Source organism: Pleurodeles waltl, chromosome 3_1 (assembly GCF_031143425.1).
Source record: "Pleurodeles waltl isolate 20211129_DDA chromosome 3_1, aPleWal1.hap1.20221129, whole genome shotgun sequence".
Lineage (NCBI taxonomy): Eukaryota > Metazoa > Chordata > Amphibia > Caudata > Salamandridae > Pleurodeles > Pleurodeles waltl.
The window spans coordinates 195,729,524-195,756,905 of record NC_090440.1 but is presented as its reverse complement, the minus strand read 5'-3'; the positions used below and the strand labels follow the sequence as shown (position 1 = coordinate 195,756,905).

At 42.9% G+C, this 27,382-nt stretch overlaps 1 protein-coding gene across 2 annotated transcripts in view; it reads right to left on the bottom strand.

The window, feature by feature from the left end:
• Positions 1–433: 433 nt before the first annotated feature.
• The window catches only part of SNX33 (sorting nexin 33), a 106,803-nt gene continuing 79,854 nt past the window's right edge, over positions 434–27,382 (bottom strand). For both annotated transcript variants that reach the window (XM_069222175.1, XM_069222176.1), the window contains exon 4: positions 434–2,513. In XM_069222175.1, the coding sequence (XP_069078276.1) occupies positions 2,260–2,513 (254 nt within the window). In that variant the 3' untranslated portion in view covers positions 434–2,259. The remainder of the gene's footprint in view (positions 2,514–27,382) is intronic.

The window sequence follows — 27,382 nt, the reverse complement described above, 5'->3', positions numbered from 1 at the left end:
TACACTGACAATTGTCTTTAGGTGGCATCAGTGGGATTTCATAGCATCAGGACGCTCTGCTCTGCGCTGGTAGGCGCTACAGTTATTGGCAGCCGACAACGGTGCAGTGTTCAGACAGAGCCGTGTACCCTACTGAGTGCTCAGCTTGTTCTCAGAGTTAGGGCCCTTGGTATCATGTTTGACAGAGCTGGGATCAGAATCAATAGATTGTGCTGCACTGATGAGTGTACACCACTGCTTGGAGAGTGAATTATTCCAAACACAAAGAAGACTTAGGCATCTTATAGCGCCGTCCAAACATTAAAATTGTGGCAGTGCGAAAATGTCTGAATGTAAAAATGTCTAAGTGTAGCTCCTTCACAAATCATCGTCACCAGACTTACTTTCTTCATTCTGGCAAATAATAGAAAAAACACACACCTTGGCCCAGTGATCATTGAAATGGAATTGCTTTACATCTTTTTATTGGTACCCGAGAATCCTCCTAAAATACAAACTCCATAGATTTTATTTAGCAGCACCTCATCAAAATAAATTCTTTTCCTGCCCTGTTCCAAGAAGCGTTCACCATGAAGACAGCCTTCTGTAGAACAAGAATACAAAAATAAAAAGTCCACTCATATCCACAGATACTGCATCTTTGAGTGGAAGGCACCTGGAATCCTGAACTGTTTAGCCTCCTGGGAGAACGGGTTCTACATAACTTCTGGGTGTGTGGCAGGAAAAGGCAAACTTTTAAGGAAGTTCTGTATACTGTACTCCATACCGCCCCTGTTGTCCCTGTGCTAGAGTCCAAGATGGGCTGTACTGCATACTAGGCTCGGCTTCTGGTCCATCGCAGCTTCGCTGTGTATTTCATTTTGGGAGAGGTGCTTATGTTGTCTTTAGTGGATTCCAGGATGCTCTGCCATTTGTAGCTGGCTCTGTGTGACGTATTGTCCTACTTGGTCTCCTCTTTTGTTCCATGATGATCCTCCTGAAGTATTTTGCGCTGGTCTCCAGTGCCTTCTTTACTACCTCTGTCTTGGTCTCCACTGGCCATTGTCATAGTTCCTAATTTCTACGCCAGTGCCCCTATGTAGTATCTAATACACCGTCTGTACTTTTCTGCTTTGGGGTGGGCAGGATGAGGCGCAGCAGTGAAACAGGAAACACCACAGATTCTGTGGAAGTCCAGTGGCATTTGGAAGCTAGAGTCATTTACTCAAGGGGTGCTAAAAGGCAGAAATCATCTTACCAAGCTGCAGTAACTAAGAGTGGAAGATTGCTGAAAATGGTGGGTATTCCTTCTCTTTTTGTGGCTTGGGATGCTTGAGTTGTATTCTCCCAACCAAGGCTTCCTGCATGCATGATTCAGCAAAGTGCGGGTGCAATAAAAATGTAAGGAGGGGAATGTTCATCACAAAAACACCATGTTCCCCAAGGAATGTAGTCCACAAGTACCCTGGATGCATCTTTAAAAAAAAAAAATTCAGCCTGACCCTCAGAAGTCTGAGATTTGGAAAGTTATGGAGGCATCCTTTTCCCAAACGGTGCAGATCACCTCCTAAGTCGGGCAGAGAATGAAGAGAGGGAGCTTCTACAGGAACAGAACTTTCCCCATAAGCATCGAACCTTATGATTGTTGCAGCTATGATGGGTCTGATCCCTTATCTTGTCCGAAAAAAGATGATAAACAATGTAATTCTTCAGTATGGCTTTTAGGAGCAAGAAGAACAATCAGGAGAACTATATGAGAGCTAGTCTCCAAGTCCAAAAGCATCAGTATTTGTGGATTTTATGAATGAAGAGCCACATCGGACAAGCTTTCGGACCTTTATGCAAGGCAAGCACATCCCTTCCTATTGAAGCAAATTGTGTTTTAAGTGAGATCCTCTTGTGACCTCTCCTTCCGATGTAGCCATTTGTATTATCACAAGATAAAAGTATCCCATCTTATCGCAGCAATGTTCCTAGATGGCAAATAATCGCATTTGTAAAGTAAAGGTATTTTTGGTGCCACATGTTGATAAGAGTGGAAGAGCAGGGTTGGGATTAGGAGCTATTGTGTTATTTGCTGGAGGACAAGCCCCCAAGTTTCTTTAGTTTTCTGGGTTGACTATTTGGCTCCAAGAGCCAATCTCGGAGACAAAACTGAAAATCGTCCTAAAACCGCAGTTGAGTCTTTTGACGTAACAGCCACCCATCTGTGTCCTGGTAATGAGTAGGCCACAAGTAGGTTCAAAGTAAACTAAAAAAGATACCTTAGCACTTGCAACATTAAAGATTGTCATACATGCGTAAGGTCTTCTCTAGCTGCTGGCTGACCCGTTGGTAGAAGAGTATCTGCTCCTTCAGGTATGCTTGCATCATCAGCTTGAAGTCCTCAATACGCCGCTCATGGAAATAGTTCATCTCAGCTTGTAACGCGAAGCCCACTACTCGGCATCGTTTGCGGATACCGTCTGCCTCATTTTGATCCATCCGACCCTCATCACTCATCCGCTGGCTCTCTTTCACCTTTGCGAATGCTCCTAGAGAGATGAGAAGAGAGAAAAAACAAACAAGGATTTAGATCAATGCTGTAATCTGAAGTCGATCCTCATTCTATACACTTCACGAAGACCTTTGCATTTGGTTGGTAACATGTCTCAAACAAAAGTTTAGCAAAACTAATTACATCAAAATGTATGTAAACATTTTACAGTACTTGCTTACAGAGACCAGCATGTGGATGAACGGATGGATATAAGGAAGGGGCATGCATGTTTGTGCATGCACTGGACTATATCAGGGGCACTGCATATTAAGATTAGGGTGTAATGGCAGACGTACGTTTGCAAGTTTCCTAGTATATAGGAAGCATATGCAGAGTGACAGCTTTGGCCAAGATTGCTGGACAAAAACCTGAGGTGTAATGCACGGGCTGCATAGGAGAATTCTCTGTGGCAGACCCAGCTCACTAAAAGAAAGGGGTGTATCACAGGTCATTTTGGTATCTCTCCATTTGTACACGAATCACTTCTTATAAAGAGGTGCACAATAAGCATTACAGTACATCAGATAATGGAGGTACATAGAACACTGTGGGACTAACTGACGGTGGATGAGATATTATTGTAATACTGTGTTCCAGTGCCTAGGACCATAACTCCACCAGTCTTTCAGGATAGCACTCTGAAGCTCTTAAGGTGTCCAATAGGGCGTAACACTACAAGGGATCAGACTCTCATAGTGACAGGAAAATCAAATTTGATTGGCTACACCAGGCCTGCAAGAATAGCTAATCACCATGCAGCTACAGCCGCATGATAGATTTTCTAGTTGGAGGCACAGAGTGTGGGAACCTACCAAATGGAAGCTAGAGCTCGGGAGCTGTGGTTCTCCTCTTTACGTGAGCTAGAACGAGGTGCAGAAATGGGTGCCAAAAAGAGGTGCTGTGGAAGTGGCACCCACTTTTAATTGCCACAGGGATAAGGCTGCTGAAGAAACCGGCAAGTGTGTATAAATCTGTGGATAGGAACATGTCTTCCCAGACAACACCATCTTAGCAGACTACCAGCTTGCCCGACTGCCCCAATTTGCCTGATGGCCCTAGCATCCCTGACTGCCCAGACTTACCCAACTTTGGACATGAAGGTCCAACAGTGCATAGTGATGTAGCCTCAAAGATGATAAGTTTTGAATGTGTCTCTTTTTTTCAGACCTGGCAGAACAAATCACGTCTGCCAAAACCAGTAGGTGTGAGGAACCACCACTGTAGAGTGACCCAACTTCAGAAACTCAAGAGTTTTCCGAGCCCATGGGGACATGACATGTTCAAGGCGTGCAACAAGCACCACAATACGTATGATTCTAGGTAGAAGGAAAGGGCAATGCTTTAAAGGTGGCAAAACTCGTCCACATTCCATGTTACAATAACCAGTGAGGAGGCAGGAAACAGGGGAGAGTGGTCAACCTTAGTCCCAAAAAGCCTATCACAAATATTTCCCCATGGGGAGGGGTGTTGGGTGGTGTGAGGTGGAAACCAGACTCAGACCCCAGTATACACGGCAGCTGGACAGGGTAAACCTCAGGAAAATGCAGGGTGCCTGGGGTATGTTCTTATGGTTTGTACTCTCTTCTTTTCAAGCAAACAGGGGTAAAAGAGAGGAGGTGTGTTTTTTTTTTTATCACAGGTAAAACAAAAAGGCATGCAAGGGGAGATGGGGAGATGTAGGATTCCTGTAACACTCTAATAGCTAAATAGTGTGGAAACGTGGGAGGCTTCCTTTTGTCTTCATTCTCCTCCTAATAGTAAATCCTTGTGGGGAAAAATAGGATCAAGGAGCTATTCTTCATATGTAAATACTATTCATGAGTACGGTGTTATAACTTGAACACTGTAAAGGGCTCTACCTGAATAAATGTATTAAAACTTTACCATTAGTCACAAGCTTTCTCTGAACAGAGAGAGACATGGAGAAAGAGAGCTACAGAAGTGTTACTCTCTGCATCCATGGCATTAGGTTCCGCTCCCTTTGCCTCTGGGCGGGCTATTTAAGCCATTATAGGTCAAACCCTGGTGAAATGGTAAAATTCTTGCCATTATGTGAGCAACTATGAGATGGGTCCCTTCTGGCATACTGCTGATCCTACTATAATACTTAACATATTATGACCATCCTTGTAATTATGGTATAATGATGGACCTGAACTGTCTGTGTTTGTCGTGGACAGAGTATGACTATACAGAGTCATGAAAGGCAGAATCTACCAGTTTTTTGACATTATTTTTATTCAGCATTTTCTTAAACGTACAACTGTAATCTGCTGCTGATCACCATAACTCCTTACAGAGGTATAATTCTAATACAGGCCAGAAAGTGGCTGACAGTATCAGTATCATTCAGCTAATACAGCATTAGGTGTGTCTGAAACAAGCAAACCAAACATTGAACCCAAGCGAGCTCAACATTGGGGTGACGCTCTCTGTTTCTCTTTGTGTTTGTCAAGGGGTGATTGAAGTGTTTTTGTGGAGGTGGGGAGTGAGGTGTGAGGGACTAGGAGCCTAAACCCTTAAGGCCTAATTACGATTCTGGTGGTCACTAGACCACCAGGCTTGCAGTGGCGGTCTGGACCGCTGCTGTTGTGGCGGTCTGACCGCCAGGGTACCACCGTCTCCACTGGGATCGATGATCCTGACAGACTGATGGCAGGCAGAGGTTGCAATCAGTCAGGGCGGCACTGCACGCAATGCCGTCCTGCTGTTTACAACCTGGTTCTCCGCCAGCCTTTTCATGGCGGTTTGACTGCCATGAAAAGGCTGGCAGAGAACAGGTGCTGGGGTCCCACTGCCCAGAACCCCCGTAGACAACACGCAGACAGTGAGCACTGCAAGGGTGCTGGCACCCCCTGAGGGCAGCAGCATCTCTGCCGGCTTGATTACGAGCCGGCGACAATGCTGGCACTACTTTCCCACTGTGCTGAGCGATGGAAACCTTGCTCTCTGCCCATCAGCCCAGTGGGAAAGTCATAAGGGGGCCGGCGGAGAGGTGACCACTACAGTGGCAGCCACCCTATTAGGAGTTTGGCAGACAAGTGTCCACCAAACTCATAATTAGGGCCTTAGTGATAGATCATCTTCTGTGAGCTCAGATTGTGTGTGGCATTGCCATACCTGTAGTGACTGTGAGTGCTCATCACATTCCTCTGTGATCATCTTTGTTCCTCTGTGTCAGTGGAGCTGGCTACTACTTCTTGCCATTGCTCTGCCAGGGGTTAACTGTGTATCCTTTTGTAATCCTGTAAGCTTTGGGCAGTTCCCTCCGACCAGCTTTTGACAACTGCCTTCCATCAACTATGTGGTGGGTCGTCTGCTGGCTTCCACTGTTGGGCACTGTCCCTACATGCTATGCCTAGCATTGAGTCCATTAATCTTTTGCCAGGTTTCTTGGCAGCTTGTCTTTTATATAGACCCAGGGTCATTATCTCCACATTGTACAGGGCCTGCCGACTAGTGTGTGTTCCAGGTCTGCCGTGACCCGCATCAAGTAGCGAGCAATTACTGGGCATCCCTAGACCCTATGAGATAAATCTGCATCCACCAAATCGCACCAGAGGCAGCTGAGGAAGAATCTACTAATGTGCACCATGCAATTATTTTACTAAAACAATAACTTCATATTCGGCAGACAAGCAAATATTTATGAAAAATGAAAAAGTTATCTTACAAAATATAAGTACTGCTTTGATATGGAAATGAGAAGCTTTCGGTTAGAGGAACGGAAGTATTTTAACAAAATGAACATTTTTACTTGATAGCAAAATGTGTGCATTGTTGGAAACTGATGCAGTGATTTTTTTAGCCCAAAATGACTGCATTGCCAAAATAAATGTTAACTGATGCTTGAGTGATAATTCATGATGAGTTTTCTGTTGCTGATTTCATGGTGCAAGAGGACACTTGTTGCTATGGCTATAGCTTGGGTGGGGGACATTCTTATCTACATTAGCCCCACCACTGCCCTGTTGATGTATAAATATGTCCTAAAATGCATAGAAATGCATTTTGTCCCTGACAGTGAAAGGATCAATAATATTGTTTTCTCATTATGGTTGCTGCTGACTGAGGCCTGATTCTCCTGTCACATTGGTGTGACGTGTTTGCTGTTTGAAAAATCAGACTGTCTGTCCTGGGGGCCTATTACAGATAGGGCACACTTTTCCTGTTTGTGCCACGGCACCCCTTAAATAGGTAATTTGTGTGTAAACAGGGAGAGTGCACCCCAGTATGCAGAATGTGCTGCACTCAGGGCCGCCGTGAACTCGTGCTGCCCTGGGGGCAGTGCACTCAAGTCAAATACAAAGCAGCTGCTTCAAAGCCACTCCATGTTTCATGTGCAGTCGGCAACCCGCCTGCACTTTTAAGAGGGACTAGAGATCTCCTTGCAGGCAGGTGCAGTGAGTGACTGCACCCGCCTGCAAGAGGATGTCTGGGGAGTCCATAGAACCCACCATACCCCCCCTCATGAGGGCTGCCATCAGAGGGTGCACTGAAAATGCAGCACCTTTTTGTGCCTGTCAGCTTCGTTGCCTCTGCACCCGTGTATAAAATACAAATCGGGCTCAGAGGTTCCCTCATTTGCATGTCGCCACACAGATGAGGGAAGCACTCTTCTGAGATAGCCCTGGCACTACATGTGCACCAGCGCTATCTGTGTATTACAGAAGGGGCGCACACGCTTCTGTGGTGAAGTGAAGAAAGGTGTTGCATGCAATTGGAAAACGGATACATCACATGAAGTTCGATAACTATATTTCTTCAAATGACTGTAATGCCTGCAATTTGTAGCAAATTTGTGCTGAAACTGCAACAGTGTCCCACCGTGTGTTCAAAGGAGGCTGAACTCTCAAGTCCCTGGGGAGGGTCATTGTTGCTTGACATCCAGTAAAAGGCCTTGAATACTTAAATAAGTGCCTCTTCAAAAATTATGACTTTATTGCCTATAAATTTGATCTCTAAAATGTCCACAAGTTTAACTCCTAAGTTCCACTCGAAGTAAAGGGGATTGCTCATTACATGCTATTTGAGGCAATTATTTATGTCCCACCTCTTCCTGAGTTTACTAGCCACAGTTATCCTAGATTAGGGTCAGACTGGGACAGAAAATAGGTCCGGACATCAAAACACAAGTGGCCCCCATTAGGGATTTCGAAAGCTAAAAAACACTGTCCCATATGTGCAAATTGATGCAGTTATGAATTTGTAAAGAAATGCTGTATAAATGCTTTGCAAGTTATGAAAGATTGAGTGGATTTCAGCTTGCTGCTGGCAAGGTTTGTTTTATTATTAGAGAAATCAACTGTACAAAAAAAAAAAAAAAACAGCAAATCAAAAAACACCCACCGAACCTCCTGATTGCCCTATAGGCCAGTCCGACCCTAGCGTGGATACCAGAGGTTTGGAAGAGCAGAGAAGGCTTTCAGTTAGGATTGAGGTGCACTGAAAATGGTGTAAGTTGACAACAAACATATGATGAAAATGTGCAGGCGCCGCAGGTCGGAATTAGTTTGCACTGGAAGAGCTGCATGGTCTCAGATGCTTCCGCAGTGGTGTGTCAACAGTGCACCTCCTGGGTGCGGTTGAAGAAGGAGGATGGCATATTCTGTCATGAGTTACTGCTTCCACAATGAAACCAGCAGAGGATTATTTTACAACCCCAAGTTAATGATTCAGCTTAACATAACTCTGCCCAGCTGTTAAAAGGTGGACGTGTGAAGGGCAGGCAATGGGAATGAATTCCGATTTCTACACGTTTAGGATCCTTCTCCTTGCGTTACCCTGCATGGCCAGAAGGAGGAAATAGCCTCTCAGCCTCACCCCAGCTCACATGTGGCCGAACTGTGGAGTTTCTTTTTTGCATAGCAGGTACAGCCTGTGCCATTTGGTGACGGTTATCTCTGGCCTACTGCTAGCAGGAAGGAGTTAGGATGCCCCAGCTAGGACATTTGGGCATGAAAAGGATGTTTGGGTAGGAGATAATAATAAACCAGTGTTTGTTGCAGGCCTCCTGGAAGATTGCCACTGCCAAAACTTCTTGAGCGATCTCCTGTAGAGCACATTAGCGATGGGCGATTGCTATGCTCAGATCTTAGAATGTTGTGAAAATATTGTGGTATTTTGTACACTGATATCTTAATGCAGAATCGCTTTGCCAACCTTTGGGCTTTTTGTCGCCCTTTACCACTCATTTCATTGCAAATATTCAACAATTCAACAGGCATTTAGTGTAAGGTGACTAGATTTTAAAAAACAAATTCCAGGACATTTGTCAAAAATAGGAGAAGGACTACAATTTTACATTTTTCCGATCGCCACAGAATGACAGCGCTCATCAACACAGAAACACAGAACAAGCACAAAGAAAATACATAAAATGCGATTTTTAAGCCCGGTATCATACCTATTAATTAAATTGCTTTTTTGTAGCATTTTCTTACCAGTAGTGCTTTGGAACACATAAAAATGTGCCTCCAACTGGTTTCAGTCGACCCAGTCTAAATACCGGGACATGAGCCAAATTTGCTGAAAAATGTCAGGACAGCTGATGAAAATCCGGGACGCCTGGTCACCCTAGTTTAGTGTGCCTTGGGGAATTCATCTTCCATACATTCAGCAATGTGGCCTGTAGAACACGCAGCTTTTCAAGACACTTTTGGAAAAATTCACCCAGCATACCATTGCACAAACAGTAGCGTAGACCAGTTCCTAGGATGTTATGGCTGTTAAAAAATGCTGGATTACGAGCACTTTTAGAATATGGAAGCTGTCATGTGAAGAAGAGCACAAAACCAACTAACTTTAAAACACATCCGACTTCAACTTCTAAAGAGGCAATGATATATTTCTGTATTCTATTTTAAAATCTTTTTGTATTTCGTAGAGTAAACCATATCAGTCTTGACAACAGAGCACATTCCTAGGAAGAACCTGGATAAAGGTATAATCCTTATAAATCACAATAAGACAGGGTATGTGTATAACAACAATCAGATTGATTAATACGAAGTACATAACCATATTTACATAAATATACAAACATTAAGAAGCTTTTCACGTAGTCTAGTAGAAAAGATTCAAAAATATATTAACATATCATAAGAGGAGAATTTGCATATCTTGTGTTTTTTAATTAATTTAATAACCCTTGTGACCAAGATCATCTTTATAGATTTATTATTTAGTACTTCAATTAGCCTTAGTCCTGCTCCAATAGGTACAGTCCAGTCTGAGTTGCCAACCCTGCCCACCTCCAAATGGGGACACAAACAACCACAGACCGGTTTCAGCCTATTTAGTCCTCATCAGTAAGGCATATTGCACACTGAGCATGGGACCCACGCCTGAGCATACCATCACATTTAAAATGTTGCAGTGAGGAAAGGAAAAAGGCCATGGTTGGAAAGCTTGCATTATTGTCAACTACTTGTAATTACTATGCAATTAAACAGTTGTTTTGGCTGCTATGCTGCTCTAAAAAGAGACTGGTCATTCGCTAATCAACCTTGGTCCTGCTTCAGTAGGAAAAGTCCGGCCAAACTGCCAGGTCAAGTCATCTTTGGCCCACATAGCCATCATCAACGACTCATAGCATGATTCCAATTCATCCTGTGTGACCACCTTTGGTGGTAGTTGATTGCTTCAATGTTACAGATCAGCTTGCATTTGGCAGCAAGGTTCATAGAATATGTACATCCTGGTGGCCAACTGTGATATCAAATACTGAGTCCAGAAGGATAACCTCAAAGATTGCTTTTCGTGAAGATGGTTAGTAGATTGGAAGGAATGAGTGGATGATCTCTGATTGTTGATTGCCTGCGATCATGGTATTTGATAAAGTGGTTTTGTTAACTACAGCTATTCCCTTTCTTGTTAGGTCAGTTTCAGTAGAGGCTTAGGTTTCCATTTGGGATGGCATCACGTATAGTCTGATGCATCACCTTCCATCCAAGTCTCTATAATACAAATGAGATTGTGCCTGGAGTCACTTAGTTGATCGCATAGGTAGATTCCATTTTCCTAAAGTGTATAGTGTTGATTAAGATGGAAGACAAATGTTCACAAGGATGTCTGGAAGGTTGTGGTTTCCGCATTCTTTGGTTTTGTTGAGGGACGCATAGTAGGAGGGAGCATGTTATATAGACTGGGTACTTTGAGTTGTTGGGTGACCACGAGTCAAGCACAGGTGAGCGCAGACTAAGGTAAGGCTGTCCTAGTGGTGGTTCAAGTGGTTACTCTAAAGGGTCATTCCACAGTTGGTTGATGATGCTGATATGTTTTGGGGGGGGGCTTTCGTCATCTGCTGTGCCAATCTGAGAGCTTCCTGAAGAACGGATTTCTAGGCCATATTGTTCATTTTGGGTGAGGTATTAGACTGTCCTCTCGATGTTGGTTGTACAGATGTCTGCTCGGTGTTTATTCCAGTGCATGTACAGTACAATACAGTAAGACGGTACAGACGTGGATATGTAAATGAATCTCTCACATACTCCACTCCTCTTTTAAGAATATCCACCAGTTTGCCACAACACAGTAAGAGCACCACTTCCGTCATCACCCAAGACACTAAACATTTTCCACTTTGGTCACAAGCTCTAAAAATAAAATGCACACCAAAATGATAAAAAGCTTAAATGTAAACAACTCTATCCCGCACTCCTATTTGCAGTACCCTATATTTAAGTGCAGCTGCAACTAACGTGATAAAAGAATCGTTCTGGTTATCACACAGACACACAAACACAACACCAAAACACTTCCCTATATGGATCATACTATAAACCCATATCTTGCAGCCAATTATGACAAATGGGGTAGCGCCATATCTGTCCATGGAAATGGACTTGCTGAGTATATTAGGAGCTATACAAATGTAACGATTAATCAATACAATGTAGGCATGAAATAGTTCCTTATGAGTATCCTTTTATCCAACACACCAAAGAGCCTCCAGCTGCAGCTGGAGACGAGAATAATGCACGCTGTGTGGGGCAGTTGTGTTATTTGTGGGGAATGTCAGCATTGACATCTCGCTCCCCCAGCAATGAATCGGGCACTGGCAAACCCTCCCTTCACCTAGCAGGTTTACAGACATGGCTAATTTAGTGGGGCAAACCTTATGCCTTAGTACACATGTCCAAACGTGGACACTTTAACAAAGTTTTTCACTTGAGAATATTTTCCCATTAAATAATTATCTCCTGGTTTATGACTCAAGACTCATTTGTGAACTACTGCACCATGAGATTTCAGTGATGCAGCCAGTTGGATCGATCAATGGTCTATGAATACCAATAGGAAATCAGTGGATCATTGTTGGTGGTTGAAACCAACATGTAGCAAAAATAGAGGAAAGGAGGTCAGCTGGTTTTGATCTGGGAAGCAGGCAGACTGCCAATTAAGTGAGGATGTTAAGAGCAAAGTGGGTCCTCCAGATTGTTTTTATTTTGTTCTTCTTGAGTGAAACAGTTAACAGTTTTGATGCCTGCAAGCTCATCAGGAGAACACGTGAGACAATCAGCTTCTTAAAGGATATGAAGTATAAATATGAATGGGAGCAGAAATAGGCGTCCTTTAAACCCTTAAAAATGAAATCAGGTGTAAAAAGCCGGTAAGAAGTAGGTAAACTATTTAACAGGAAGATGAAAAGTAGAGTAACTCAGTTGCTGTCAGTTCCTGCCTCAGTCTCTAGAGGACAGTCATTTTTACTCTTATACTTAAAGTAAAAGGGGTTGTGATAGAAAGTGTGCATCTTGGACCAATACAAATTTGTTTATAATTGTTCTTCTATGTGGTTGCAGTGGCTAGCGTTAGCTTTTTTCAATACGCTAATGAAAATCCTGGACCCTTGTCCAAGGCACTGAGCCTGCTAACTCATTTAATCAAACCACCAGTTGCAGTGTCTTTCTAACTCCAACCGAAGCAGGTCAATTTAGAACTTCTGACCTCAAAATGCTATCATCTAGTATTCAAGTAAAACATACAACCACCGTATGATTTAAACCAAATAATCCACTCATACACTAGGCCATAAATTAACCTCAAAGTCTCACAGGTAACCCTGGTCCCCATTAAAGTATAAGTCAGAGAGTAATCACAGACCCTGTGATTCTTAAAAAACCCATGGTCCCAGCAGAGTATGAGGTATGCCAGTAAATGAGCCTAGCAAGCAACTGGTACATCATGTGCTTTATGTTCAGCCAACATCACTAGGGATGTTCTCTTTCATGTGACAGACACATTGTGACAGCAAAGCTACAAAGTGGCCCTGTGTAATGTGTGACACCAGTAATCTCTCCTAGCTTTTTTATCCAACAGAAATTTGCACAGTGTGATTTTTAATGCTTTGCTTATAAATAGGGTAATTGAATTGAGCGGCAAGGAAGGACTAAATTATCTGTCAGGGTTGGAAAAGCAGCAAGCAAAAGTAGGAAGAGATATGGTCAGGTGCCTAAGCTGCAGACTGTAGAACCTGGTTCTCAAGTCTATTCCTGGATTCAGCAGATGGCTGCAAATACTGTGATTCTAAGCAAAGTACTTAATCTCCCTCGTCTAAAACTGTAACTGTGTGTGTGAAATGTTATACACGTATGATTATAGGAAATTTGATGCCACAGTGAACTGTTTAAATCCCTAATTAATATACAGAACTACACTTCTATTCAGCTACCTTCATACAATCAATTTGTGTGCCATGGGAAAGGAAAGTCTGAATCATATTATACAATTAAAGGGCTGTTTTGATATTTCATTACACATGGATACAAAAGGGATCCAATGCTGTAGAAAATACGTGTATTTCTTCTGGGGGGTTGAAACGACATACATTGAGCAGGTCATACTGAATATAACATTCCTCAATAATTCATGATTCTGTCTTACTTGGAAGCACAAATGCTTACGTTTTTAACACCATCCTTTCTACATCTCAGAGTAAAATAGTTTGTAGAAAACATGCATTGTCAACAGAAAACAAGTCTACAGGAACATAATTAGTGTAAGAAAAGGGGCATTTTTTATTCTGTGCTTTTTAGTTACGTCTTAAAATTATTTGACTTTAGTTTCGGTTTACTTATTGTTTTTCTATCATGCCTCTGGAGCAATTCTTTCTAATGAAAAACAGCCTACAGGACGGAAATGTATGTTACCTATTTATGATTTAAGCATCTCTCAAGTAGAAAAAGTAAGATTGATAATAGTACATCTTAAATAGAGGTGCAACATGTTTTACATCCTTCATAAACTGCGAGTCTCCTTGAAATTACTGCTGTTTCAAAAACATAGTATGTGTGATGTAAACTTAAATTTGGATGAATAGTTAAACAAAATATTTTCATGACAGAGAGGAACATGCTTTCCTCCTGACTGAATTACATATAAATATATAAGCGTTTTATTTCCTGCTACAGACAAAGGTTCATATTGCAGTCCATCAGTGTGTGCCGTTAATATCATCTGGAAAGCATCCTTTCTTCTTTGCTGCCTGAAATCAGTAGTCAACTGAAAAAAAGACTAGTTCACTTTCGGAAAAGAATTGGTACTAGGTTGCCCTACATGTGTACCATTTTTTGTAACAGTTATCCTTTTGAGATAGAAGCAATAATTTTATTAAAGTCTGGAAATTATGCAGCATGTGGTGGATTATGTGACAAATTCGCTAAACCCATATTAATGTGGAAACAATGTTGCTCTACTTCTAATGGTGTAAAAGATGATTTTCATTTAATAAAAGTGTGTCCTTAACATTATGAACTTCATTTTGGTTCCACTCGCAGCCATGATGTACGTTTTAATATCTCTGTTCACTGCACATCACAGAAATGTGCACTATGAAATGTTCTTCATTGACGTGCTGGTCTCAAAGAACTACAGAGGTAGCATTTCGCAACATTCAAGGATCTTTCTGTTTGCATCACTGTAGGTCTATTAATTTATGAGGCTTCAATTGTTTAGTGCAGCTAGATAGGCACTAGCCTATCCAATCACATTAGGGAAAAATAGAGCAAATTAATATTTATTTAGGGGCTGGTGGCAACAGATGACGTTGTATAATTCTGTACTGTGATTTGTTAAGCTTTGCTCGCCTTATGCTGACTGTACGCTTTGCATTAACCTTTAGTGTGATTTTTTTCAATAAAAGATGGCACATTTTAGAGGTGACCCATACTTTTGACTTCCTGACTCTAGAGATTGTATCCCTGTCGGTTTCAATTTGCCACAGACTCGTTAGTGCTTATTTCCTTCAAACGTTAGTTATTTCATTTTGTGGTTGGGTGCCGTTTAGGGGCATATTGCCTCATACATGCTTGAGGTTCAACACCATCCCCGATCCAGTGTAGGCGCTTTATATTGATTATCTGATAAGACAGCATCGACAATGGTAAAAAAAAAATCCTGCAAGTCGCAGAATGAAAAACACTTTTGACTACAAAGCCAAGAATCTATCATGACAGGCGGCCATTTGACAACTATATAGACAGAAAGTTGTTGCATGTAGTGCAGACAATTTACCCTCCTTCTGCTACTCCTGCTACGTTGGTCAAAAGTCCAGGTCTCTGAAGCTGTTTGAAACTTATGAGGAGCTTTCCATCAATATAATCCACACACAAGCACACCCTTTAAAATGTACTGAGGAAGTGTGTACAGCTCGGAATATTGACTGCACTGACTGTGAGCACGGCGCTATGTAGATGCAAGACACGAGAACAGAAGTTGTGCTACACAATGGACAAGTGTTCACTTGCTTGTTCAGAAATTTAAAGATTTCATCATAGCATAGTCTTCTTCTCAATAGCCCAGATCAGAATTGATTTGAACACAACCTCAAATCCAAACCTCCTGGCTTTGGTCTCCCCTCAGTCCCACCTGCCCTGCCTTCTGCTGATAACCTGGCAAATATAACTACTTCCATTTGGCGTAATGTATTTCCATTGTGTTTTTATGGTGGATTTTTCTGCAACAGTTCTGCACCTGCTGTAACAATTTGCAGGGCACTGGTTGTGAAAAACGTTTTGCAGAATTCCAAACCATGACTGAGTGCCCCTTGTGTCGTATTTAGGATATTGTAGCCAGCTGCCTAACACCACCAGAAATAGGCACAAATGCTTAATAGATTCTGCGAAATGGCATAAAAATGGTCGTTCCTAGAGGAAAATACAATTTTTCATAGGGCTTCCAAATCATAATACATATCTGTTCTTCTGTCTTTCATAAAACGCAGGGAACTTTTCACTAAAACATTGAGGTGGTAGATTGCTTAGTGACACCCAACCTCTTTTTGGGTATATGTGGAATGACCTGAATGCAGCAGAAAATTATGCAGGTGGAAGGACACTAAGGGCCTGATTTAGAAATTGGCGGATGGGTTACTCCGTCACAATGGTGAGGGAAATCCCGTCCAATTAAATCTAAATCTCTTTTGCATGTACTTCCATATGAAGCAGTTATTTTCCACAATAATACTCAAATCATAAAATGCAGCTGTCCGCATCAAATTGTAGCTTATACCTCTTAAATTCACATTACACACATCTGCTATGAGGGTTGTCCATCACCTGCACTATACAGACAAAAATTCAGCCATCACCAATGAACAGGCATAAAATAACCCGAAGAGATCTGTCACACAATACTGGACAATTTGGAGGACTTTAAAATAGTTCATCACTACAGGTCCCAAATATCTATCTAATATAATCTCACCACTTCTTTACATCACACAGACAGTCAGAAATGGGATGATAATAAAAAATGCCCATCCCATCAGATCTCTCCACTTCTCTCTCCCTCCAACCATGCAAGCTCAGGACCACAACTATATACAAAATCTCAGATTGGACAACCCAGTGCAGTAAGCAGCTAAGCAGACTGTATCATATGAAATACCATAAAAGGGGCCTGCAGAGCTGTCCAAAGCGACCAGCACACTCAATACCAGAAAACTGTGTGCCTGTCTCTCACACTTCATCATCCAACACACTGCTACATACTACATCCCATAACATGATACCCGCACCTCGATGGTCATCACGCACAACATGGAAACACTTCCAACATAGGATCAAAACAAAAACAACATCCTTCAAACTACACAACCTAGATGCTGTAGCACACACAGGAGTGGGAGTAGTAAGCGCTATAAGATAAGAAAAGATGAACAAGTACAATTCAAGAAGTAGTTGAGACCCTTTCTGCTGCTGGAAACCTTTCTGGTAATAGCCCTATCTGTACTGTATGCTTTTTGTAGCCTGTTAACTGTATTTGCTATGTATCTGTGCTTATTTATTTTTTAGTGAACACCTCAGAGCTTATGTTCTTCTTTGCCCTGTAGCTGTGATTGTCTTGGTTAAAAATATGTGACAAGGCACCTCTTGATTACACTGATCCGGCTCAAATGTTGAGGTCAGTAGGATGCACAAGGTAAATATGAATATATAGAGTTTGTATTTCAAATTGTTCTGTGAATGTTACTCTTTAGCAGAAATGCGTGTAGTCTAGATAGCGCTGAATCGGTGCTGCAGAATCATGAATACAGACTCCAGCATGATTCAGTGCTGAAAGGGCCACCAGGTCCAATAGTACGACGGCTGCAGGCTACCCTGTGTTTAATGGTTGCAACATAACCAACCACACATAACAGTTCCATACCAGGAGCAAACAATTTTCTCCATCAAGATGCAGTTGTGCGTTACCACTTTCTCAGTAGCTTTGACTGAGAAATGTAGACGAGAAACAGATTAACTTCTCTTAGTCATAAGAGCCAGTGGTAAATCAACATGGTGCCTTCCTTTTGCATACGAAAGGGCTTCTGTTATGCTGCCATGTGTTTGGATCTAGCATTCTATGCTCCTTGAAGGCAGCTACATGGTGCAAACGCAGAGCACTGGAATGCTATGTTGATGGCACGTTGGGGAGTCTGATTAGTTACAAGGGCTCATAATAGAAACTATTGACTGATTGACTCAGTACGCATACATAGCACGATTAAACCCCATTTAGATGTCTAGTTAAGGAGTCAGTAATCTAGATCACTTTTAATAGTCTTGTGTGGGCGAAGGAAGAGAGTTAGGATCCCAGTGAAAGGATTGCATCCGGCACTTCACCAAGGACAATATCGAATCAAGAATGGAAAACAAACTAGACGCTGATGGAGGCAGCCTCAAGCGTTATGTGAGCCTGGACAGAAATGAATATATTTACTCTGACGTCAATACTCCGTTGCTGTAGCAGTCTCTGTAGACTCAGCCTGAGATAAGTGGCTGGAAGATGAATGAGATATTTTGGGATATGTTTAAACAGTTCTAGTCGTGAGGTTTAGTCATGATCCTCTAGTTGTGGTGAATACAAAGGTAATTTGAGTCTGAAAATAGCTTTACAAAACCCCCTATTTTTGTTGGGTCTCAGATTAAAGACCCACTTTCCTCGAAGTCAGCAGAGAATTAGTGAAAAATGAATCACTTGTGTTTTTAGAAGTTTTAGGTTTAGAAAGTATCAAAGTTGGGATGGCCCCTACATAGCATGGTAGAGAGTAGAATATTCTAATGATTTAGTGTAAAACGAATCTCCATTTCACTCATTAAAAGTGCAATAAGAGGTGGAAGAGATTAAAGCTGAATAGCACCAGGAAGTGGAAAGCCCGCCCATGAATCACCTGGGAAGTTATTCCAGGGAAATGTAAGGATTTTGACTTTCCTTGGAATGTTGATTTGACAGTGAAATTTACACACTAAGGCAGCAGCTTTTTTGTTGCAGAAGGAAGGCAAGCGGCAGAGGCAGGAGTGCTGAGGAGACAATGTACATTGTGTGGCTTCACACTTTACTGCCCCTTACTGCATAGGCGGTGTGCTCTCTAGGCAGAAATGGACTCTGTTCCTGGCAGGCATCTGAAACCCACCTGTGAAAGGCAATGAGTCCCACCAGACCACCGGAATATAGAATGGGAAATAGTTCGCCCTGCATGTGTCACCCGTGACTGACACGGTCACCTAACAAGTGCCGCCATGTGACCTCTTGCACTTTACTTTTCTCCTGCAGTGCCCTGCACCACATATGGCAGGCTTTGAAACACGTACAGCCCAAAAAGGGAATGGGGTATGTTTGAGGCGTGTCAGATGTGGGAGGCATGGACCTTACGAAGCAGGCGAGTGGAGAAAGCAGGAACCATATCCGGAAATGCCTTGCAACTCAGAATGTACTTATTTGTTTTAATACCGCACTACTGCACCAAAAGGTATTAGTGTGATTTACACAGAGTGGTATTCAAGATAGTGTGGTACTTTCTGGAATGTTGAATTCGTAGGGTACATCAAGGCATGGGGCTGGGGCGAATCTACCACGTTACTCATGGGTCGTTCACTGAACTGTATTGTCTCCCACATCCTTTGAGAGAGCTGAGTTCCAATGACTCTGTCAGCCTCAGAATCTGTCAACAAATACTCTCCCCATTAGCAAATTAATGATCACAGAACAAACTTTTACATTTAGAGAGATGGGTACTGGGCTTATAGAACTAAGTTCCAACTCTACACATGGCACATGCAGGTCTCTGAAGGGCTATTTTGTTGGGCGAGGTATTTCTAACGTGAAACGTTTGAGAATGTTTTGGACTCCTGCTGCTAAGGTATGAAGCCTGTTACATACTTGCAGGCTGCTATGGAAAACATCCATTGTAATTTGCAGCAGAAAACATGCATTCCATAGGCAATAGAAAAAAATGGAATTTCTCTTTTTGCGTCCTCCAAATTTGTGTCTCTCTCCAAAAAGGCTTCTCTCCCCCTCAACATTTTTCAACGAGTGACCTCTTTTTAGGTGATGAGTATGGGCACGCAAGCGCAGCTTTCCGACGTGTTGCTATCTATCAGTGAGCTTTAACCACACCCACCTTACACCCATCACTTTCATTCGTTTGTGGGTTGCCTTTCAATAATCCCTGGATGTTGTTGGTGAATGCTTTACGTTTGTCCCACCTTGGGGAGGTTTTGTTACCATCTTGGGGACCGACCCTGTTACATGGATAATTACACAATTGCCAATATGTTTTACTGTGGGTGAACTACTTGTTTACTTTGTCTCTCTCCTTCTCGCTCATGCTCATGGCGCTTAGAAGCTTCATACATCGCTAACTCAATCGGCGGTATTGAAGTGCTTTGCCTGACTACTAGGTACGTCACATTGTTTATTTTTTCACTTTACTTATTTTTTGTTGTATATGAACCTGTTTCACCACACATCCCTCTCCAACTCCACTCCTCTGCCAGTCTGAAGGTGTAGATCCTTGCCTTATAATGAAAACTTGGGGTACTTAAAGGGCGCGCTGATTTATCACTCCACCCACCCCATTCCCAGGCACATCAGCAACCAGGACTCAAGAGAAATGCAGCGCGTGCCCCTGGTGACACTTCCTGGGCACCTCATGGACCCAGCTTCCTAAACTCTGGGGTTAAGTGGGTGGTTGCGGGCAGTTCATTACAGAGGTTGTCAGTGCCTTAGTCAGGGGCCCCTGCTGTGGCCATTCACACCCAGCCGTTGGCCTGCTCAAGTAAGCCCAAACAATTGTTGAAGTGCATCGATAAATTAGGGGGCAATTTCCCTGCTTCACTCCACAAGTGGCCATTCTCACTCCCTTTCTACTGCCCCCCTCTAGCTCCTACCCACTTGCACCTTTGGTTTTTCGCCTCCACTCCGCCTTTGAACAGCAGTGGAGACTGTGAAGACACATACATCTCTTGCAACAAAGGAAACGCATTACCATCTCTAAGGCAGCGTTGATTTAAAAAACTTCTGCTCTCCAAATAGCAGATTGTTGCCATTTACTTGCAGTTTTAAGCAGTGTTGTGCGAGCCGTTGTCCCCTCCCTCATGCCCCACATGAGACAACTAGTGAGCAGGAACGTACCAGTGATGCAGCCTCTGGTAATCTTTCCTCTGACTTGTTTGCGAGTTCTTGGTACATACTTGAAATGTCTCTCTGACTTCAGAGATGCGTTTCACTTAACCTAGTCTTCATTTTACGTGTTAGGCTATTGTTATTGGACATAAAGGCCACACCTAAAAAGATTGCCATTCTCCTGTTTTTGTGACGCATTTAGACTTTCTGCTACATGCTGTCCGCCTTGCAATATGCACATAGAGGTGGATTGATAGCGCTTCTGTATAAGCGGGGCTTCCTGGCGATGGTCTTTTTACTCAGATATAGTGCACGGAATTTTGCTTCATGTGTTCCTTGCGTTTTTTCAGCTCATGGTGGTATTAACAGGATAGAGGCATACCACTGTTTACTGAAAAAAAGGAATGCACATTCGACTTATGACCCAAGTCATTTACTAGCCAAAGGCTTAAAATAATATTGTTAAGCACAATGCACTTCCTTGTTGTGACTAGTGCCACCCTACACTACATTGTAATCAAATTGACAGGTAAATAAATACATTACTTTTCTTTAGCTCTACGATCGGTCCCCATGCATGATTGGAATATAGGCTGTCAGCTCTTTATTTATGATACTTAATTCCAAGTAACTACATTATTGTTTGGCACAGTGCACCTTCCTCACTTGCAACATTTTCATGTTTGGATGTAGATAGAAGAAGGTAAATGGAAGTGCTTTATTTATATGCAGGGCCACTGGAATTATGTGGCAGGAAAAGACCAGATTATGAGGCACGGTTGACCAATTGATGTGGCAAGAAAAGTCCAGTTATTAATTTACAACGCCAATAGCTCTAACTCAGCAAATGCGAGAACAATTACATTGCAAATGCTTGTTTAGGTCAGGAGTTAGCCAAGACCTCTTGATTTTACTGAAATTATATGTATTATCTACTCTTAGAGTCTTTCATCCAGCCCTCTTCAACCACTGGGCTGCTACTGTGTCTTTCACATTTTTTTCTGGCCCGTACAGAACGGGCCAGTATGTCAGCCGTCTTCAGCCGTGGACTCACTACACTGTGAGTGATAGCATTCAGTTCTTTCACAAGGATGACATGCATTCAGAAAGTAGTTCCCTTCAGTGCCAGGGACCTCTATGAAAATATGTGCTTTTCAAGACCAAAATGATATAAGCCAGTTTTGTTTTAGATTGATGAAGGCACAGGAACTTCCCCAACAATCATTTTTTTTTAAAAACACAAGAAAACAACCACTGACAAAGATAAAAAGCTGATTGGCTGTGCCAATGTTTCTTTTACTTAGTCACTAGCCCAAGAAAAGCCCCAGATTAAGGCAGTTATACTTTAAACATGACTCTGACTGCCAAAAGTGGTAAGCTCACAAAAAAGCTAACAATCACAGATATGTTTCACTCCTGCGTTTCGAGGCCTAATGCAGTGGACAGGCATGACATAAAGACTATGGAGTGTATTTCAAGTCTAGTAGATGGGCTAATTCACGCAAATCATGGCAGAATATCTATTCTACAAAACTTGCATGCCCAAACTCTAGGAACATTCAGTGAACCGCCATGTTTCTGACGGCGAAACCTATTCTTGATCTGCCCACTAAAACCTATGAGCGACAGTGGGCTGTAAGTCAGTGGACATCAGACTATCCTCTACCCATATCCCTACGGAATTTTCTCCTTTGCGAGACTGCCAGGAAAAGCCTAGAGGTTCCAAACAAGCAATACGATTAAAGACCCCCACGCAATGTGGAAAAACCTCCAATAGCATTTTTTTTTTTTTTCAACAATAAACTCAAGCCTTGGGAGTTTGTTTTTGAAAAGCAAATAATTTCTGTGCATGCCCCGTGATCACAATACCCCACAGCAAAGCCTCAGTGCCTTTAAGAGGCACTGTGGCAGGAGCTGTGCTGGAGGCACAGAGATCTCCATCTGCACAGTGAAGATCTAATAAGGCACTCCTCCAGCACAGCAGAGCAGAGTACAGCGCGCCAAACACTAAATGTGCACCTAGATCCTCTTTCATCGACAAAGTAATAGATACGTGACCCATGGAAACAGACATCACATGCAGCTCCCCTCCCACAGAAATAAACACATCACATGCAGCTCCCCTCCCATGGAAATAACCACATCGCACACAGCTCCCCTCCCATGGAAATAAACACATCACACACAGATCCCCTCCCATGGAAATAAACACATCACACAGAGCCGCCTACACTCCCAGTGCAACATCCATTTATGGAGAGATCTTAGTGGCCATTCCTCAATAAAAATATAAAATACGAGTTGAATGAATAGAACATTTATAAAGTGCAACAAATATCTACAATAGGGTTTCCTGGGCTCCTGGCTTCTGCCCATGCCTGGATTCCAGGGTGAAATCCTTTTATCAAAGCCTTCGGGGGTTCAGTGGTATGAAACTCATGCTTGGAAATCAAAGTTTTATTCTTAAATGATCAGAGAAAACCGCGCTGCTTGTTCTTTCTTAAAAAAGATCCAGATGCCAAAATGATGGCATTTCTACAGTGGCAAAACAGACTGGGCTTAAGTCGCTGCTTTATGGTCCCTTAGTTTGAGCGGCCTTGGGAACTCCTGGATGTTAGCAGAGGGCCAACCACATAACAGCCAAGGCTAAATGGCCCTAAATTCAAAGTGCTGTTGGCTAAAAAGTCGGAATTCGCTGCAGGTGTTACAGTGTAAGGAGGGCCCTTGGCAGCCGCGAGGGCTTTGCGGCATCAGTGAACACACAAAAAAAGCTCCTAGCGCGTGCTCCTTGACAGGCACAAGCTGGAAGTCAAGGCGAGGACGCCCTCGAGGATTCTTTGTTTTTGTTTCTTGTTCGACCCAATCCAGGCGTTGGGGCTCTAACACGACAGGCCGAGTCCATGATTGCTTCATTTTGCGAGGTAAACAAAAGACAGCCTTGTCCCTCCCAAGAGCCGCGCGCATTCCTGCTCGGGGCACGTTGGTGTGTGCCGACTGTTCACGTCAGTGGCGTGGGAGGAACGCCCTGGCAGTGCGGCAGCCGGTGGAGAGAGAAAACATTTGATAAAGTTCACTGCAGCGACGTGCCGGGCTTTGTTCAACAGACAGGGACGCGCTAACAAAGGGGAAATGGCAAAGACCATAGGAGGCTCCGGATTAATTTTTATTAGTTTACTTTTCCGGCCGCACTCCATTTCTGGTGTTACTAATAGTATCTTCCATTCACGTGTTTTTGTCCGAATATTCCACATTACAATTTTAAAGGTTCATAGGATGAATAGTTGACCTGCGATTGTGCCACGGTGGCGCCGCAAAGTGGCCACATAGCATTCTCCCTGTGGTCTACCCAGGGCGCAATGTTGGGCCATGGTTCCCTGACGCCACGTGGCGCTGGCTCTAAATAAGCCCCTGGAGTACCACAGCAGACTGACTGCTTCTATACTGCTGCCCACAGCATGGGACTGCAGCCAAGAGTGAGAGGGCAGAGGCTGTGCTCAATCACCAGTGCATCCTGATCTGTCCATTATCACAGGGAGTAGTGGTGACCACGCCTTCAGGGCCCTGCCCCACATTTATACAATACCTCTTCTCTCAAACCATGTAACATCACCCACACGGACACCTTACCACTGCAGAATAAGAAGTCCTTTCTTATGACCCATACCAGGCAACAGCCCTCTCCATCCCAGAGCGATGCATGACTGTACAACACATGCACTTTCCACACATACCTTTACTGTGCGGTAAGTACAACACATGGTCATTACCATGCATGCACTTACCACAAAATGTTTTTACCATGAATAAGCTTTTACTACGCATGTCTTTACCACAAAAATTACGTAGTAAAGACATGGTTGGTAAAGGCATATGAGGTACGTATAACATACATTATATATATATATATATATATATATACACACACACACACATATACATACACACACACACACACATATACATACACACACACACCTTTCCACCCAAAAACCCTACCTGCCCTAAACCCTAAAAATGACCTTACCACCCCAAATTCCATACTCACCCTAAAACCTAAACACCCCTTACCATCCCAAAACACATGCTCACCCTAAACAATAAAAATGCCCTTACCACCCCGAAACTCATACCCACCCTAAAACCTAAAAATGCCCTTACCACCCCAAATAACATACCCACCCTAAAACCTAAAAATGCTTTTACCACCAATAACCATTATCCACCCTAAACACAATAACAATATATATATATATATATATATATCTCACTCAACCCATTTACTACTTACCTGTACTTACCTTTAAAACCTTTCCCACGCATACACCTTTACCATTCATGCCTTTATAACAAAATTAATTGTAAAGGCATGCGTGGTAAAGGTATATTGGTGGTAAAGGCATGTGTGGTAAAGCAACGCGTGGTAAAGGCATTGTGGTAAATGCATTGCGTTGCATTTGCCGCATTGTAATTAATAGTTCCCTCCCAGACCAGCCTATCACCACCTGTTCTGGATGTCACTTTACCTCGCAACAGGATGTTGGGCCCACCACACCACCATGCTCTACCAATTCAGCATCTTCTTCGTAGCTCTCTTTTCTCTTGTCTCACTTTTTGTCACCCTCCCTTAAACATAAATATATAAAATAACCTTCTAAAACTGTCCAATATTTCCCCACATTTGCAGCTTTCATCACCTCAAAATATACCAGTCTGCTGACTCTCCCCAACACTTACAAGGTCTATCTGAAAAAAGACAACCTTCACCACAGACCTCTGTGCTTCTTCCACTCCTCAAATTATTTTTAACCAGGACTGATAGCTGGATTCAGTGAACAACATTGCCATTCTGGTTACCCTCTTCCAGACCAGCATAACATCACCCTAGCTTTCTGCTGATCAAAAGAAGAAAAGACGATAAGTAGAGAAAAATGTCTAATACAGAAACTCCCTGTAGTGTTTTAAATATTGACGCAGACAATCAATGTTGTTAAACCAAACCACTAATTACTTACCAATATGAAAATATGAGAATATGAGTATTCTTATGACATTCCCCTATTAGGCATTTCCTTGCCTAACATGTGATCTTGAGAAGACCTAGATCTTCTACATTCCCTTTTCAAATAAATTCATAAATTGAGGGTGCACATCCTTAAAATGCCACCACAGCTAAGCTCCACAACATCACAAAGACGAAATGTTGAAAAATGTATATAACTTCAGTAGTGTGTTAACGTTCCTGCAGCATCTATATTTGCTGGATTTGTTGCCCGCTAATTTTACTTCTAAAGCCTTCCCTAAGGTTATACATTTTGGAAAGTTCCCAAGTTTCACACAAACACACAGCACTGCATCTCTCGTCCTCTTGGCTCTATTCTCACTTCTGCCTCCCTTGAATGGGTCCACTGCCAGTCACACTAAGGTGCTTTTATCTTTACTTTGGCCCCGTTTTGTTTATTTGTAAGAGGGGAGCCTTGGATCTATTTGCAGTCTTATGTTGCTAAATTGTTATTTTAACTCAAGTGCAGTGCTGTTCCGTTATTTGAAAGCGATGTAATTTTACTATGTTATTTCTACTGTTTAGTTTAACTTTAATTTGATTTTAAAAAAAGACACGTTTGTCCCTAGCGGCATCTCTTATGTTAAACCGTGCTCCAACTTTGATGCCTTTTAAGTCACACACCCTAAATTTCTCGCTCTTTAATCTTCGCTTGAGCGTGAGGACGAATGAAGCGGGGGGGGGGGGGGGGGGGGGGGGGGGGTTGTAACCTTCCTTTTAATGGTTCGACGACTGGGAAGCCAGTCAAGTGTGGGGCAAGGGGTGGGGGGGGGGGGGGGTGTTCGGAATAGCAAATAAAGGCTCTCTAGGAGAGATTCCAGTGAAATCTTTATTGGTGTCTAGCGTAATCTGAAGTACATTGGCTGGTTGCATGAAGAGTGACCTGCACTTCTAGCTAAAACGGGTTCAACTTTACCACGACCCTGCAGCATCAATGTCCACCCACGGTTGTAACATTTAGTATCATTGTAACCAGGAGCAACAAGTCGTGAAACAACACCACTGATCACCGACTGCTAGACATTATGTAGCATCACTACAAATATATAATAATATCACGATTCGCCAGCAGTTACAAGTTCCAGAACAACACAGCTGCTCACCGGAAGCTACAAGTTGAAATTTGATCTGAGGATGCGAATTCAGTTAGATTTTTGGCATGCTTTTATAAGCATTGATTGTGTATTGCCAACCGTATCTGACTCTTGTTGGATACAGGCACACTTGTGCTGTGATCTCTATGTTGGTTGAAAGTATTTGAGAAAACAATGGTTCCAATGGATTAACTCGACAAACAAAATATGCAGCAGCGCCACTGATCACCAGAAGCTACGACTTGTGCAATATCACCCATCACTGGCAACTACAAGATCATCAGCATTTGCATGTTATGCAGCATCACCACTGTTCACCCACACCTACAACTGACGCAATATCAACACAGCTGAAACTGGCACAGTATGTAAATGTAAAATGTAAATTAGCACTTGTATAGCGCACTACTCACCCGTTAGGGTCTCAAGGCGCTGTACTCATACCGCTATGGAACCCCTCCTGGCTTTTCCCTGTGAGGCGCCCACTCCTGAGCACCCCCAGGGTGAAGCCAGGCATCCAAGCGCTGTTGGGGCCGTTGTGGAGATTAAGCAAGCTATTGCCCAGAGTTGCAGAGTGGGACCCATGAATTAGATTAGGCACCGAGGCGAGAATTATCTGGTCTAGGGGAATTGAGCCCAAGACCTGCCAAAGCGGGACTTGAACCCTGGTCTTGAGCCAGATCTCAGCAACTATGACTGGGGCAACCCCCCGTGACTACTTGAAACCACACGTTATGTAGCAGTCGACAGTTACTTAAACTGGTTCAATACCACCATCATCGCAAGCAGCCCAATGATGCAACCTGACAACCAGGAACAGCTTCA